Source organism: Dendropsophus ebraccatus, chromosome 1, assembly GCF_027789765.1.
Source record: "Dendropsophus ebraccatus isolate aDenEbr1 chromosome 1, aDenEbr1.pat, whole genome shotgun sequence".
Taxonomy (NCBI): Eukaryota; Metazoa; Chordata; class Amphibia; order Anura; family Hylidae; genus Dendropsophus; species Dendropsophus ebraccatus.
Window position 1 is genome coordinate 217952881 of NC_091454.1, and position 15456 is coordinate 217968336.

Here is a 15456-nt window from a genome sequence, read left to right on the forward strand (position 1 = left end):
GGTGATGTCTCTATGTACAGGCGATGTCTCTATATACAGGCGATGTCTGTATATACAGATGACAATATGCTATATCTTGTGATGTCTGTGTATATGACTGTGTATATATCTCTGTACAGGGGACATCAGGTAACGTTGACCACCCTCAGAGATCGGAAGACTCTCTTCATGTCAAGGTAAGACCTGCAAAGCAAACAACCCCCCATAATTACTGATATTACTCTCAGCTGAGGAGAAATCCTTGCACATGGCTCCCTGTGTACTAGGTGACGTGTGGCCAATGATAGACGTTGAGGGCCCACACGATGGTCCAAGGAGCTCTGATCTCGGTGGTCAGCACATGTGATGGGGCCCTAAGCCTGGCCAGCCCCCCCCCCTCCTTTCCTCGAGCACCCTAGAAGAGACGATGAGGACTTGCAGATCATCTGATGATTTAGCTTGTTGTTCTATGGACAGGTGACCAAAGGAGAAGGTCCAGGATGGAGGACTCCATGAGAAAGCATGTCTTGGCCATTAGCGTCTTCCAGTGGATTATCACATTTCTTCTAATGGGTGAGTGGACAGAGATCTAGTCTACAAGTTACGGAATGTTGTCAGACCGTTCATGACCACGCTGAACCTCAAGGATTAGTCCTAAAATCACATGATCATTCTTAGTCAATACAGTGATGTCACCTTAAGGACCCCATGAGAAGACCCCAATGTCTAAGTGACTTTCATAGAGTTCCTCCCTTATGGCTTAGAGTACCTAACATGGACCCTCTGTAGAACATGCTCTAGTGGGTCAGTCCAAAACTGGTCTGAGTAAACCTAGAGACTTCACAAGACCCCCATGTTCTCTGCTTCAACGTGGATAAATATGGGATCTCACCTTCTAGAATACTCTGCTGCTGAGGGCTTTTCAGCTCCACCATCTGTTCCTCTCTTCTGTTTCCATTCCACCCCTCAAATTATGACCCTATCCCAAAGTCCCCGAAACACCTCACCAGTAGACAGGCCACTACCCCCTTCATAGTCAAGGTACTCCTCCACCGCTGCTGTGCTGGTCCCATGATCCTGTTGGCTATTGGTTGTTCTATTATCCGAAGCTTTTATACTCCTTAATTATATTATACTTGATTTGTCTCCTCTCAGGAATATTCTTCACCATCATCCTCTTGTACTTGTTGTTCACCTCCTTTTGGATCATACCATTGATGTATTTCACTTGGCTGCTGATCGATTGGGATACCCCCATGAGAGGTACAGTCCTATTATTATTACAACTTGGACCAATTTTCCTAAAATCTTCAATTTCAGAAAATTTTGATTCCCGTGTTCTCACTTTGTTGTTGACAGATTATTACATTGGGAGAATGTTTAAGGAACTTGACGTAGTCCTATAGTCACTACCTTTGGTCTATTTCTCAAATGAAAACTGTTCATATCTACTTGTTATTCCCTACCCTACAGATCTATGCTATAGATAGGCTATAACAATCTGAAACTGGGAACAACCCTGTAAGTCCTGTAATTCAGAAGATCCTCAGGTATATTCAGAATACACATCTTGGTCCATTTGGTCTGAGAATTTATGCATCTCCGATCATGGATCCAGTTGTTATCATCTAATCTATAACTGAAAGTCAATTTCCTATAAATGATGTTGGTAAAAGTTGGCACATTTTAACGTTACCGTGTATGTTAAATCTATGTGGTCTTTCCTGACAGGTGGTCGTAGAGTAGAATGGGTGAGGAGGTGGACAATCTGGAAGCACTTTAGAGATTACTTCCCTATAAAGGTAACCACCACCACTACTACCACCACCACTACTACCACCACCAATATCACCATCACCACTACTACCACCACGACTATCACCATCACCGCCCACACCATCGTCATTAGGTGCCACCAATTTGGGTTCTCCTCTTGGTGATTCCATGAATGGTGTCTCTTCAGAATGTCTTGTTTTCTGTTTGGGTCTTTGAGTCCAGATTGTGGTGATTGTCTAAACCATTCTCCTCCTCCTCCTCCTCCTCCTCCTCCTCCTCCTCCTTTACTTTCAGTTCTTCCCGTCATAACCGTCTTCTGGGTTTTCTCCTAAAACATCCACAAAAAGACCAAGCTTCATTCTGGCCATACAGAAAATGATATCCAATGATTGTGCTTAGCTTTATTGCTACATTGTTGTGTTTCTTTTCCTTACATATGGTCCTTGAGGTTTGCCGTAAAGCATATCCCTAAATTCTGTAAAAATAGCTCAGGCAAGATGGCTGCCCCCATTGCAATGTACAGAAAAAAATATTATTTCAGTATCTGGCTTTGATCAGTAAAAAAATAAAAATCTAGGTGATACATTCCCTTTAAGGAATCATGGACTCATACAGGAGAGAGGACCCTGCCCACAGAGCTTACAGTCTACATAGATGGAAGATGGATGATGCCTAATTTTATTGAATTTAGCATGATAAGGCATGAGGAATAGCTGTTCCTGTAGTGTCTAGTGGGGAACCCAGCCAACCCTATCCCCTTCACACTACACCTCCTTGGCTATTACTCCACCCAGTCCACCCACTACACACACAGGAGCCTCCTCCCACACATTGGGAGGGACATAGAATTGGCTGATTCCCCAGCTAGACTGTACAACAGGAACAGGATGTATACCAGACAAGAGGGGGCAATGAAGACCACATTGTTTGCATCAGGAGCAGGAGGAAAGCATGGAAGACCATAGAAAATAGGTTTATTTAGCAATATATATCAATTGATTATGTAAAAATAAGGAGGAAACCCCCTTTAAGTTTGCTACCCTAGCTAATTATCCAAATACCCCGCACAAGCCAAGGGTAACTGTTGGTACTAGTGTTAAGTGGACTTAGTGAACTTTTGGGTTTTGGAGAATGTTGCTGATCCTGAACAGTTTGGCATCGGCAACATTCTCCGAACTCAAGGGGCGGCATCCAACGGCCCTTAGATGCCAGGAGTCAAATGCTGAGTGTTCGAGTTCGGAGAACGTTGCTGATCCCGAACAGTTCGGCAAGTACACTTAACGCATTTGAACACTTAACATTTGACTCAGAATTTGACTCCCGGCATCTGGAGACAATGGATGACATCCAACGTCCCCAGATGCCGGGAGTCAAATGCTGAGTGTTCGTGTGGGAAGACCGTTGCCGAACCCGAACACTTTTGGTCCGCTCCTCACTAGTTATCACCCCTTCTAGCACCCCTGACTACACCCCAGATGAAAATTTGATATTTTTGAGTATACTATTTTCACCTTATTACATTATTCTTTATATTATTATTGTCCGTTGACCCCTAACAGCTGGTACAGTCCGCTCAGCTCAGCCCGGACAGGAACTACGTGCTGGGGTGTCACCCCCATGGCATCTTTTCGGCCTCATCTTTCTGTAACTTTGCTACTGAGGGCACTGGTTTCTCTCAAATATTCCCAGGGATCCGCCCATGGCTGGCCATCCTTGCGGGGGTTTTCCGGTTACCGGTATACCGTGACTATGCCATGTGTGCAGGTAAGAGAACCGTAGCTTGTAAGTTAGTGCTCATCATCAAGACAAATGACACAGTGCAGTACCACATGTGACCACCGGGGGTCCAGTGTAATATGGTATGGTGTAGTTTGTTAACTATTCTAGGCAGGAATCACATATACCCATTGTACATTCTATACTATGTAATGTCTTCTAAATCCCATCCTGACTTCATCTTCATCATCATCCTCCTTAGGAGCGGTCCCTGTGAGTAAAGACAGCCTGAAATACCTCCTGACCTGCTGCGGTACTGGCAATGCGGTGTTCATTGTGGTCGGAGGAGCGGCGGAGTCCTTACAGGCCAGTCCGGGGGAGCATACAGTCACTCTGAGCAACAGGAAGGGATTCGTAAGACTCGCCTTGGAAAATGGGTAAGGGTCCTAGGAGACCAATTTCAACGATTAACGATAAACTATCGCAAACGAGATAGCCGCTAGTTACGATCGTTTACTCCATCTGATCCCGACAAATGAAGGAACAGTGTGGAATCACACTGATCGATTAACAATAATTCTGGTGTCATTTGATCGTTGCCTGCATTTACATGAAACGATTATCACTTAACGATATAACGATAATTTGCACGATAATCGCCCTATGTAATAGGGTCCTAAGTAATAAGGACAAAGCGGGAGGCAAAGCATTAAAGGGGGAATCTGCTTGTCTATATTTCTGCTTTACAAAGCAAGTGACTAAACCAGCTCCATTTACACCCAGAGCTGAATTCAAAAGTCTGCTTTTCTGTAGAGAGCATGTTCTGGGGATGCAGATGTAAAGAGTTTTTTCGAAAACAGAAGCAGCGCCACTCTGGTCCACAGTTTAGGTTCGGTACTGCAGCTTGATATCTTTAAAGGGGTAGTTCACAAAAAAAAAAAAAAAAAATTCTTTCAAATCAACTGGTTTCAGAAAGTGCCCGGGATCTGTACTTTACTTCTATTAAAAATCTCCAGTCGTCCAATACTTATCAGCTGCTGTATGTTCTGCAGGAAGTGGTGTATTCTCTCCAGTGTGACACAGTGCTCTCTGCTGCCACCTCTGTCCATGTCAGAAACTGTCCAGAGCAGCAGCAAATCCTCATAGAAAACCTCTCCTGCTTTCCAGACTGGAAAGAATACACCACTTCCTGTAGGACATACAGCAGCTGATAAGTAGAGGAAGAAGAGATTTTTTTTTTATATAGAAATAAATTACAAACCTCTGGCACTTTCTGGCACCAGTTAATTGTAAAGAAAAGCATTTTTGGTGAACTACCCCTTTAAGATAAGTGGAGATGAGCTGTAATACCACACACAGCCTGAGGACAAGGGTGGCGCTATTTTTATTTATAATCCACCTGGTAATTCCTTCTCTATATTTCAGGGCAGACCTGGTCCCTGTGTTTTCCTTCGGTGAGAATGACCTCTATGAGCAAGTGCGGTTCTCCCCGGATTCTTGGGGATGGAAACTTCAGCTCCTATTCCAGAAACATGTGGGTTTTGCCCCCTGTCTTTTTAAGGGCACAGGAGTATTTGGGGAGAGCAGCTGGGGTCTCAATCCCTTCCCCCGACCACTCACCACTGTGGGTAAGTAACAGCATTAAGATTAGAAAATATAGCCACGATAATAATGTAGAGGCTTTCAGCAGCCGCCTGACACCAGCACAGTCTTATAACATCCCCCTGCCCTGACAGGCTCACATTGCTCATCCATACAGTATGTAGGTTCTACCCACTTATTAAATGGGGACAAGTCGGCCCCCCACTCTCTAGGGGCCCCATAGCAGTCACATGGGCAGCCTCTATGGTACAGACGTCATTGACTAATTTCTAGTTTCCTATGAGCTCCCCTGCTTGTTCAGAGTCTGTTCTAAAGTGGGTGAGATGATCTGCAGAATGTAAGGTGTAACATATTTCTGGCCGAGATGATATGTGGCCAGCCTGGTGTAACTGGTGCACCTAATATCATGGTGCGATGATCTGCAGGTTGTTATGGTGTGTTTACACAGAGAGATTTATCTGACGGATTTCTGAAGCCAAAGCCAGGAATGGATATGAAAAGAGGAGAAATATCAGTCTTTCCTCTATGACCTTTTCTCTGTTTATAGTCCATTCCTAACTTTGGCTTCAAAGATCTGTCAGATAAAACTGTGTAAATGCACCTTATGTCTGGGTTGACCATCTGCACAATGCTAGGTGTGCAGTATGTCTGGCTGAGATAATCTGCATAATGCTAGGTGCAACATATGTTTGGGTGAGATAATCTGCAGAATGTTATGTTATGTTATGACTGTGCGAGATGACATGCAGGGTGTTAGATGTTATGTCTGGGTGACATGATCTGCGGATGTCTGGGTGAGATGCTCTGCAGATGCAAGGTTTAGCTGGGGTACATTATATCTGGGTGAGATATTCTGCAGATGTCTAAATGAGATTCTTTGCGGCTGTCAGGCGTGAACTGGTGTACATCAGGTCTGGGTGAGATGATCTGCGGATGTCTGGGTGAGATGATCTGCAGATATCTGGGTGAGATGATCTGTGGATGTCTGGGTGAGAGGATCTGCTGGGGATGTCTGGGTGAGAGGATCTGCTGTGGATGTCTGGGTGAGATGATCTGCGGATGACTGGGTGAGATGTTCTGCTGCGAATGTCTGGGTGAGATGATCTGCGGAGGATTGGGTGAGATGATCTGCGGATGTCTGGGTGAGAGGCTCAGTGGGTGTAATTCTAGGTTATGGTAACATTAGATGCAGATTCTGTGTCATCTGATTACAGAGATACCCAGGGACCCGGAACATGTATAGAGGAGAATAGAGAGGGGGGAGCAGGGAGGGCAGAGGGAGAGAGGAGGGAGGGGGGCAGAGGGAGAGAGGAGGGAGCGGGGCAGAGGGAGAGAGGAGGGAGGGGGGCAGAGGGAGAGAGGAGGGAGGGGGGCAGAGGGAGAGAGGAGGGAGGGGGGCAGAGGGAGAGAGGAGGGAGGGGGGCAGAGGGAGAGAGGAGGGAGGGGGCAGAGGCACAGGGGTGGTAGGAGGGCAGAGGCACAGGGGAGGGAAGGGGCAGAGGGGAGGGAAGGGGCAGAGGCAGAGGGGAGGGAGGGGGCAGAGGCACAGGGGAGGGAGGGGGCAGAGGCAGAGGGGAGGGAAGGGGCAGAGGCATAGGGGAGGGAGGGGGCAGAGGCAGAGGGGAGGGCGGGGGCAGAGGCACAGGAGTGGGAGGGGGCAGAGGCAGAGGGGAGGGAGGGGGCAGTGGCACAGGGGAGGGAGGGGGCAGAGGCAGAGGGGAGGGAGGGGGCAGAGGCACAGGAGTGGGAGGGGGCAGAGGCAGAGGGGAGGGAGGGGGCAGAGGCACAAGGGAGGGAGGGGGGCAGAGGCACAAGGGAGGGAGGGGGGCAGAGGCACAGGGGAGGGAGGGGACAGAGGCACAGGAGTGGGAGGGGGCAGAGGCACAAGGGAGAGAGGGGGGCAGAGGCACAGGGGGGGGGAGGGGGCAGAGGCACAGGGGAGGGAGGGGGGAAGAGGCACGGGTGGGAGGGGGGCAGAGGCACAGGGGAGGGAGGGGGGCAGAGGCACAGGGGAGGGAGGGGGGCAGAAGGCGAGAAGGGAAAAAAAGGGAAAGAAGAACACAAAGAGAATAGCAGAGAGGACAGAGAGGGAGATGCTGGGAGGAAGAGGAGGGGGCGGCGAGAGACGGGAGGGGGAGTGAGAGCAGAAAATCTGTGATACCGGGTGGTGAAAGAACAGATGGAGTATAGAGAATATACAGACACCAGAGAAAAGGGAAATGTACTGACAGAGAAGATGCCCATAGTCATCAGAGTCTGTAATACAGAGAGGGGGGGGTCATCTGTATATATGGGGGAGGGCAAATATCCTAATGTCATTACCCTAAGTGACTCATATAATCCATACAGACTTAGATAAATCCTAAATTGGCCTCAATTCTGGCAGTTTTACCTGTTTACTCACAGACGTGTTTACTCATGTGGATGGGTTTGATAAATCCCTTATTCATGAGTTAAACTCCCATCATGCATCAGGATGGAACCAAGATTTTCATATTCTGTTTTGCATGAATGGAGCTTTCTCCTGAGTTCATTGTCACCCCCTGCTGAATAATGCAACATGTGTGACCTGCCAAGAGGATGGGGGAGACAGGCAACAACTGGTACAATATCTATTTCTGTGTATACAGTGACTTTATAGTGCACCAATAATAATAACTAATTATAATACTGCTCCTATATACAAGAATATAACTATTATAATACTGCTCCTATATACAGGGATATAACTACTATAATACTGCTCCTATATACTGGGATATAACTACTATAATACTGCTCCTATATACAGGAATATAACTACTATAATACTGCCCCTATATACAAGAATATAACTACTATAATACTGCTCCTATATACAGGAATATAACTACTATAATACTGCTCCTATATACAAGAATATAACTACTATAATACTGCCCCTATATACAAGAATATAACTACTATAATACTGCTCCTATATACAAGAATATAACTACTATAATACTGCCCCTATATACAGGGATATAACTACTATAATACTGCTCCTATATACAGGAATATAACTACTATAATACTGCTCCTATATACAAGAATATAACTACTATAATACTGCCCCTATATACAGGAATATAACTACTATAATACTGCTCCTATATACAAGAATATAACTACTATAATACTGCCCCTATATACAGGAATATAACTACTATAATACTGATCCTATATACAAGAATATAACTACTATAATACTGCTCCCTATATACAGGAATATAACTACTATAATACTGCTCCTATATCCAAGAATATAACTACTATAATACTGCCCCTATATACAAGAATATAACTACTATAATACTGCTCCTATATACAGGAATATAACTACTATAATACTGCTCCTATATACAGGAATATAACTACTATAATACTGCCCCTATATACAAGAATATAACTACTATAATACTGCTCCCTATATACAGGGATATAACTACTATAATACTGCCCCCTATATACAGGAATATAACTACTATAATACTGCTCCTATATACAAAAATATAACTACTATAATACTGCCCCCTATATACAGGAATATAACTACTATAATACTGCTCCTATATACAGGAATATAACTACTATAATACTGCCCCCTATATACAGGAATATAACTACTATAATACTGCCCCCTATACACAAGAATATAACTACTATAATACTGCTCCTATATACAAGAATATAACTACTATAATACTGCTCCCTATATACAAGAATATAACTACTATAATACTGCTCCTATATACAAGAATATAACTACTATAATACTGCTCCTATATACAAGAATATAACTACTATAATACTGCCCCCTATATACAAGAATATAACTACTATAATACTGCTCCTATATACAAGAATATAACTACTATAATACTGCTCCTATATACAAGAATATAACTACTATAATACTGCTCCTATATACAGGAATATAACTACTATAATGCTGCCTCTTATTGGTATGGGATATACACTTGCATTAACCCCTTTGTTACTGAATACTTATTATCACCCCTCTTCACTGCAGTAGGAAGACCGATCCGAGTTCCTCACTGTCCGGTTCCATCGGAGGAGGAGGTGGCGCAGTATCACACACTTTACATAGATGGTCTAAAGAGCCTGTTTGATGAGTACAAGGTCTCCTGTGGACTCTCCTCGTCTGACACCCTGAATATCATCTAACAATGTGACTTTTTGGACTGGGATTTGATAAATAATACTGATGGACTGCAGACAGATCGCAAAGACTCATTTTACCCATTCTTTAGGTTAAGGAGAGTATGAATTGGTCTTCTTAAAGGGGTACTCTGACAGAATAAAATTCAGCTGGTGTCAGAAAGTTATACAGATTTGTAAATTACTTCTATTTAAAAATCTCCAGTTTCCCAGTACTTATCAGCTGCTGTATGTCCTGCAGGAAGTGGTGTATTCTTTCCAGTCTGACACAGTGCTCTCTGCTGCCACCTCTGTCCATGTCAGGAACTGTCCACAGCAGCAGCAAATCCCCATAGAAAACCTCTCCTGCTCTGGACAGTTCCTGACATGGACAGAGGTGGCAGCAGAGAGCACTGTGTCAGACTGGAGAGAATAAACCACTTCCTGCAGGACATACAGCAGTTGATAAGTACTGGAAGACTAAAAGTATATGACAAATCTTTATACCATCTGACACCAGTTAATTTGAGAGAAGAAAAAACATTTCACCGGAGTACCCCTTAAAGTACTTGCCAGGACACGCCTCCTGTTGTGAACATAATTTGTCAATAAAGGTTTGTAAAATTTTTAAGGTGTCAATGTTTTCTTTTTTGCTTGTAAATCTAAACCACATGGTAAGTGGGTGCATTTGTATACAACCTATATCTAGTTCTAGTCCAAACAGATATCCTTAAAGTGGTAGCTCACCAAAAAACTTTTTCTTTGAAATCAACTGGTCCCAGCAAGAGCCAGAGATTTGTGATTTACTGCTATTAAAAATCTCCAGTCTTCCAGTACTTATCAGCTGCTGTATGTCCTGCAGGAAGTGGTGTATTCTTCCCAGTCTGACACAGTGCTCTCTGCTGCCCCCCCTGTCCATGTCAGGAACTGTCCCAAGCAGTAATAAATCCCCATGGAAAACCTCTCCTGCTCTGAACAGTTCCTGACATGGACAGAGGTGGCAGCAGAGAGCACTGTGTCAGACTGGAAAGAATACACGGCTTCCTGCAGAACATACAGCAGCTGATAAGTACTGGAAGACTGGAAATTTTTTTACAAATTCACAATCTCTGGCTGTTGTTGGAACCAGCCTATATAAAAGATTTGTTTTTTTGCTGAGCTATCTCTTTAAAGGAATTCTCCAAAGAGTCATTGTATGGGGGTTGTACTATCAAATCCTGAGACCTGAGAAAAACATTGTAGTAAGGAGAGATAGGCAATATAAACAGAAGACAAGCAAGGGTCTAAAGGTCAAGGCCAAATCCTTCATCACAAGCTGCGAATAAGAGTTGGCGGAGGAGGAAAGGGTTAAAGATCAGCAGTGATAAAGGGCTAAAGGTCACGAGATGATAAAGGGCTAAAGGTCACGAGATGATAAAGGGCTAAAGGTCACGCGATGATAGGGCTGGGAAATGTTTATAGTCTTACTGTCATCCAACAAAACTCACCGCATGTCACAGGGAGGTGTCATCCGTTGTGATTGGTCTGGGTCAGGGTGTTGACATCCCCACAAGATCAACACCCTGATACATTTCTATGAAATGTCCACAGCTTTCTTAAAGGGGTTATCAAGGAGAAGAAAACCATAGCCCATTTCTTCTTAAACAGCGCCACCCCTGTCCTCACCAGGTTTGCAGACACTGCAGCAGGGATTGTTTCGCCCTTCTCCAGACTGATCTTCTCCAGATCTTTCAGGTTTCGGTCCTGTGACTGGACAACATTGAGTTTCAGCTCCTCCAAAGATTCATATAGGGTTCAGTTGTGGAAACTGGCGGCCACTCCAGAACCTTGTAATGCTTCTTACGGAGCTGCTCCTTAGTTGTCCCTGCTGTGTGTTTCCTCCTTAGTTGTCTCGGCTGTGTGTTTCCTCCTTAGTTGTCCCGGCTGTGTGTCTCCTCCTTAGTTGTCCCGGTTGTGTGTTTCCTCTTTAGTCGTCCCGGATGTGTTTCCTCCTTAGTTGTCCCGGCTGTGTGTTTCCTCCTTAGTTGTCCCGGCTGTGTGTTTCCTCCTTAGTTGTCCCGGCTGTGTGTTTCCTCCTTAGTTGTCCCGGCTGTGTGTTTCCTCCTTAGTTGTCCCAGCTGTGTGTTTCCCCCTTAGTTGTCCCGGCTGTGTGTTTCCTCCTTAGTTGTCCCTGCTGTGTGTTTTCTCCTTAGTTGTCCCGGCTGTGTGTTTCCTCCTTAGTTGTCCCGGCTGTGTGTTTCCTCCTTAGTTGTCCCGGCTGTGTGTTTCCTCCTTAGTTGTACCCGCTGTGTGTTTCCTCCTTAGTTGTCCCGGCTGTGTTTCCTCCTTAGTTGTCCCGGCTGTGTGTTTCCTCCTTAGTTGTCCCGGCTGTGTGTTTCCTCCTTAGTTGTCCCGGCTGTGGGTTTCCTCCTTAGTTGTCCCGGCTGTGTGTTTCCCCCTTAGTTGTCCCGGCTGTGTGTTTCCTCCTTAGTTGTCCTGGCTGTGTTTCCCCCTTAGTTGTCCCGGCTGTGTGTGTTTTCTCCTTAGTTGTCCCGGCTGTGTGTTTCCTCCTTAGTTGTCCCTGCTGTGTGTCTCCTCCTTAGTTGTCCCGGCTGTGTGTTTCCTCCTTAATTGTCCCGGCTGTGTGTTTCCCCCTTAGTTGTCCTGGCTCTGTGTTTCCTCCTTAGTTGTCCCGGCTGGGGGTTTCCTCCTTAGTTGTCCCGGCTGGGGGTTTCCTCCTTAGTTGTCCCGGCTGTGTGTTTTGGTAATTGTCACGCTGAAAGACCCAGCCACCACCCATTTCACTGCTCTTACTGAGGGAAGGTGGTTAGTGGCCAAAATCTCTCGATACATGGCCTCATCCATCCTCCTTTCTATTCGGTATAGTCGTCCTGTCCCCTTTGTAGAAAAGCCCCCCATAGTATGATGTTTCCTTCCTATGCTTCACGGTTGGGACTGTGTTCTTGGGGTTTTACTCATCCTTCTTCTTCCTCCAAACATGGCAAGTGGAGTCGATACCAAAAAGTTCTATCTGACTACATGACCTTCTCCCATGCCTCCTCTGGATCATCCAGATGGTCATTGGTGAACTTCAAATGGGCCTGGACATGTGCTGGTGGGGGCAGGGGGAGCCTGCGTGCCCTGCAGGATTATAATCCATGACAGCGTAGTGTGTCAATAATGGTAATCTATGAGACTGTGGTCTCAGCTCTCTTCAGGTCATTGATCAGGTGCTCCTGTGTAGTTATGGGCTCATTCCGGACTTTTTTTTAGAATCATCATTACCCCATGGGGCAAGATCTCACATGGAGCCCCAGACTGAGGAAGAATAAAGGTCATCTTGTGTTTCTGCCATTTTCTAATAATTGCACCAAAAAGTGTTGCCTTCTGACCAAACTGCTTGCCAATTGTCCCGTAGCCCATTACAGCCTTGTGCAGGTCTACAATTTTTTTGCTGTTGTGCATAGACAGCTCTTTGGTCTTGGCCATGGTAGAGAGGTTGGAGTGTGAGTGATTGATTGAGTGTGTGGACAGGTGTTTTTTTTTTTTTTTATACAGGTAATGTGTTCAAACAGGTGCAATTAATTCAGGTAGGAGTGCAGAGTAGGAGGAGCTTCTGCTGACAGTTTTCATATTGTTGTGATTTCCTTATGTAGAAAAAACGACTGATCAGGTGCAAGATGGAGTAGAGAGAACATAGTGGACCCTGCCCCTGTGTTTTCTGTATAGATCTATATGTATGACGTATTTGTTGTTGTTGGTATCCCTGTTGGCATAGTCGTGTTGCTATACCTTGGGACTCTCTTTTATAATGACACTCTCGGGAGCAGTGTCACGTACAAGTTCGCCTCGTGGTTTGTAACGTAGCTATTTTATAATGTGCGATGGTATATACACAGGGTGTAATGGGGTCGGGGGGTTGGTATGACATCAGTGATTGTCCTATGAGTCAGATTATAGGAGAGTATGAAGGACAGATTGAGATCATGAGAACGTGCTGCTATGGTGGCCGCATCGGAGCCCCAGATGAGTAAAACGTTGTCTATGTAACAATCACATCAGGTAATAGAGTGGGTGACCAGGACGGTTGTAGCAGCTGGTTTCTCCTCCATGTAAACAATGGCTACGGAGGGAGAGGATAAAAATCCCATCAAAGGACAAGAAATAACTGTGTGCACAACCTTTAAAGGGGAATTATCATCTGATATATTTCATGATCTGCCCCCCCCCCCCCTTTATCTGTCTGTTTCCCCACCCTCTTTTTTTACTCGTCCTCACGGACTAAGGATAAAGGCCCCCCCCCCCCCCCCCCCCATTCATTTATTCTGAACAGTTCGCGCAGGACTGGGAGATAATTCTTTCCGACTCAAAAACGAATGATTTGGTTTGTAAGAAACTGTGTGCACGTATGAAGACTCACTTATAGTACCTAAAAATCGAGGTGAAAATTGTAGTGAGAAGTGTGAACGGTTCAGAGTGAATGACATTCGACATTCTGACTCGATTCCCTGATGTGACCGACGTTTTTCTCATCTGGGGCTCGGATGTGGTGGCCGTACCAGCCTGTTCTCAATCTGTCCTTCACTTCTTATAATCTGACTTTTATGTTGTATTGTAGTAACCCCGAGGACTATATACCAGCACACACCATAATAACACTGCAGCTAGTCCTATATTCCATGTCCGTTCCTGTCATCCTCTACGCGTGGTACGTAACAAACCACGAGGTAAGTGTAAGTGCCAGGTGACGTTGCTCCCGAGAGTGTCATTATAAAAGTGAGTCCCAAGACACAGCAACACCGCTATGCCAACACGGACACCACCAACAATAATAATAGGATACACATAGATCTATACAGAACACACCAGGCAGAGTCTACGATGTATCTCTTACTAAATGAGTGCTCTTCTCTACAGATATTTGCCTCTGATGGTAGTTTTATAAGGCACTTCCAGCAGGAGAGCAGGCCCCTACCCTGTCATTTAGCCTCTTCATTATCCATAATTCTACAACATAAGGGCCTGTACACATGAGGCCACAGATGTCGCTGCTCTCAGGTCGCTTCATCGCCCAATCATTCTCCATACAGCTCTATAATCTGTAACTCAGAACCCATGGGGGAGATTTATCAACCATGGTGTAAAGCGAAACTGGCTCAGTCGCCCCTGGCAACCAATCAGATTCCACCTTTCATTCTTCACAGACTCTTTGGAAAATGAAAGGTGGAATCTGATTGGTTGCTAGGGGCAACTGAGCCAGTTTCGCTTTACACCATATTTGATAAATCTCCCCCATGGTGTATATAATATTCTGTGTAGTCTCTACATCACAGTATGATGACTGAGCAACTTTGTCAAAACCTGTCGGAGGAAACACTTGTCCAATGTGCCCCATTCAGACGGGAGAAACGTATCTACTTCCACCTTCTGTACCTTCACCAGGGTATGTGAGCAGCCGGTTGTGGGAATGATCATTATGGTGACGGTCCTGCTATTAGGTGTGCGTTGCTCAGCAATATGTGTACTGTCAGTTGTTTGTCGTCCTAGGGGGTGTATTAGATTCAAGGGTACATTGGTCCTACACCCTTATTTACTATCTGACATTAAGATTACTGTCTCTTCTGGGCATTGCTCTACTGCCTATTTGGCTAATATTTGCCCTTGCTGGGTCGATATGTAACTATATATATATATATATATATATATATATATATATATATATATATATATATATATATATCTATATCATAAAAATCAAAGTCTGTCTGTCTGTCCTTCTGTCTGTCTGTCTGTCCTCTATAGACTTCCAAACGCCTGAACCATTTGACCCCAAATTTGGCACACAGATACATTGGGTGCCCGGGAAGGTTATTGCGAAGGTCCCGTCCCCGCCAGATGTACAGGAGGGGAGGGGGAGGGGAAAGAGAGGCGCCCCATAGAGATGAATGGGAAAATCTCCTCACTGCAAACACAGGTGATATAATTAGCTGCAGCAGGGACGGCAGTTGGAGCCTTAGCAACCAATAGGATTACTGCTTTCATTTTCACAGGGAGCAATGGTTGCTAGGGAAGCTGCCTCACAACATCCACAGTAATAACTGGTAGACCCCCTACTCCATCTATACAGTACATGTATACAGGAGCCCCTACTCCATCTATACAGTACATGTATATACAGGACCCCCTACTCCATCTATACAGTACATGTATACAGGACCGCCT

At 45.1% G+C, this 15456-nt stretch overlaps 2 protein-coding genes across 4 annotated transcripts in view; both read left to right on the forward strand.

Moving 5' to 3' along the window:
• The window catches only part of LOC138769832 (diacylglycerol O-acyltransferase 2-like), a 14407-nt gene extending 4521 nt beyond the window's left edge, over window positions 1-9886 (forward strand). For 2 of the 3 annotated variants that reach the window (XM_069948534.1, XM_069948527.1), the window contains exons 2-9: window positions 120-176; window positions 457-552; window positions 1135-1242; window positions 1711-1781; window positions 3315-3519; window positions 3734-3908; window positions 4897-5099; window positions 9128-9886. In XM_069948534.1, coding sequence (XP_069804635.1) covers window positions 480-552; window positions 1135-1242; window positions 1711-1781; window positions 3315-3519; window positions 3734-3908; window positions 4897-5099; window positions 9128-9282 — 990 coding nt within the window. In that variant the 5' untranslated portion in view covers window positions 120-176; window positions 457-479 and the 3' untranslated portion in view covers window positions 9283-9886. The remainder of the gene's footprint in view (window positions 1-119; window positions 177-456; window positions 553-1134; window positions 1243-1710; window positions 1782-3314; window positions 3520-3733; window positions 3909-4896; window positions 5100-9127) is intronic. The other variant, XM_069948541.1, reaches the window with a different exon arrangement.
• A 4635-nt stretch (window positions 9887-14521) lies between these two features.
• Window positions 14522-15456, forward strand: part of NAT16 (N-acetyltransferase 16 (putative)) — a 56884-nt gene continuing 55949 nt past the window's right edge. Inside the window, exon 1 of the mRNA XM_069981903.1 lies at window positions 14522-14677. Coding sequence (XP_069838004.1) covers window positions 14619-14677 — 59 coding nt within the window. The 5' untranslated portion in view covers window positions 14522-14618. The remainder of the gene's footprint in view (window positions 14678-15456) is intronic.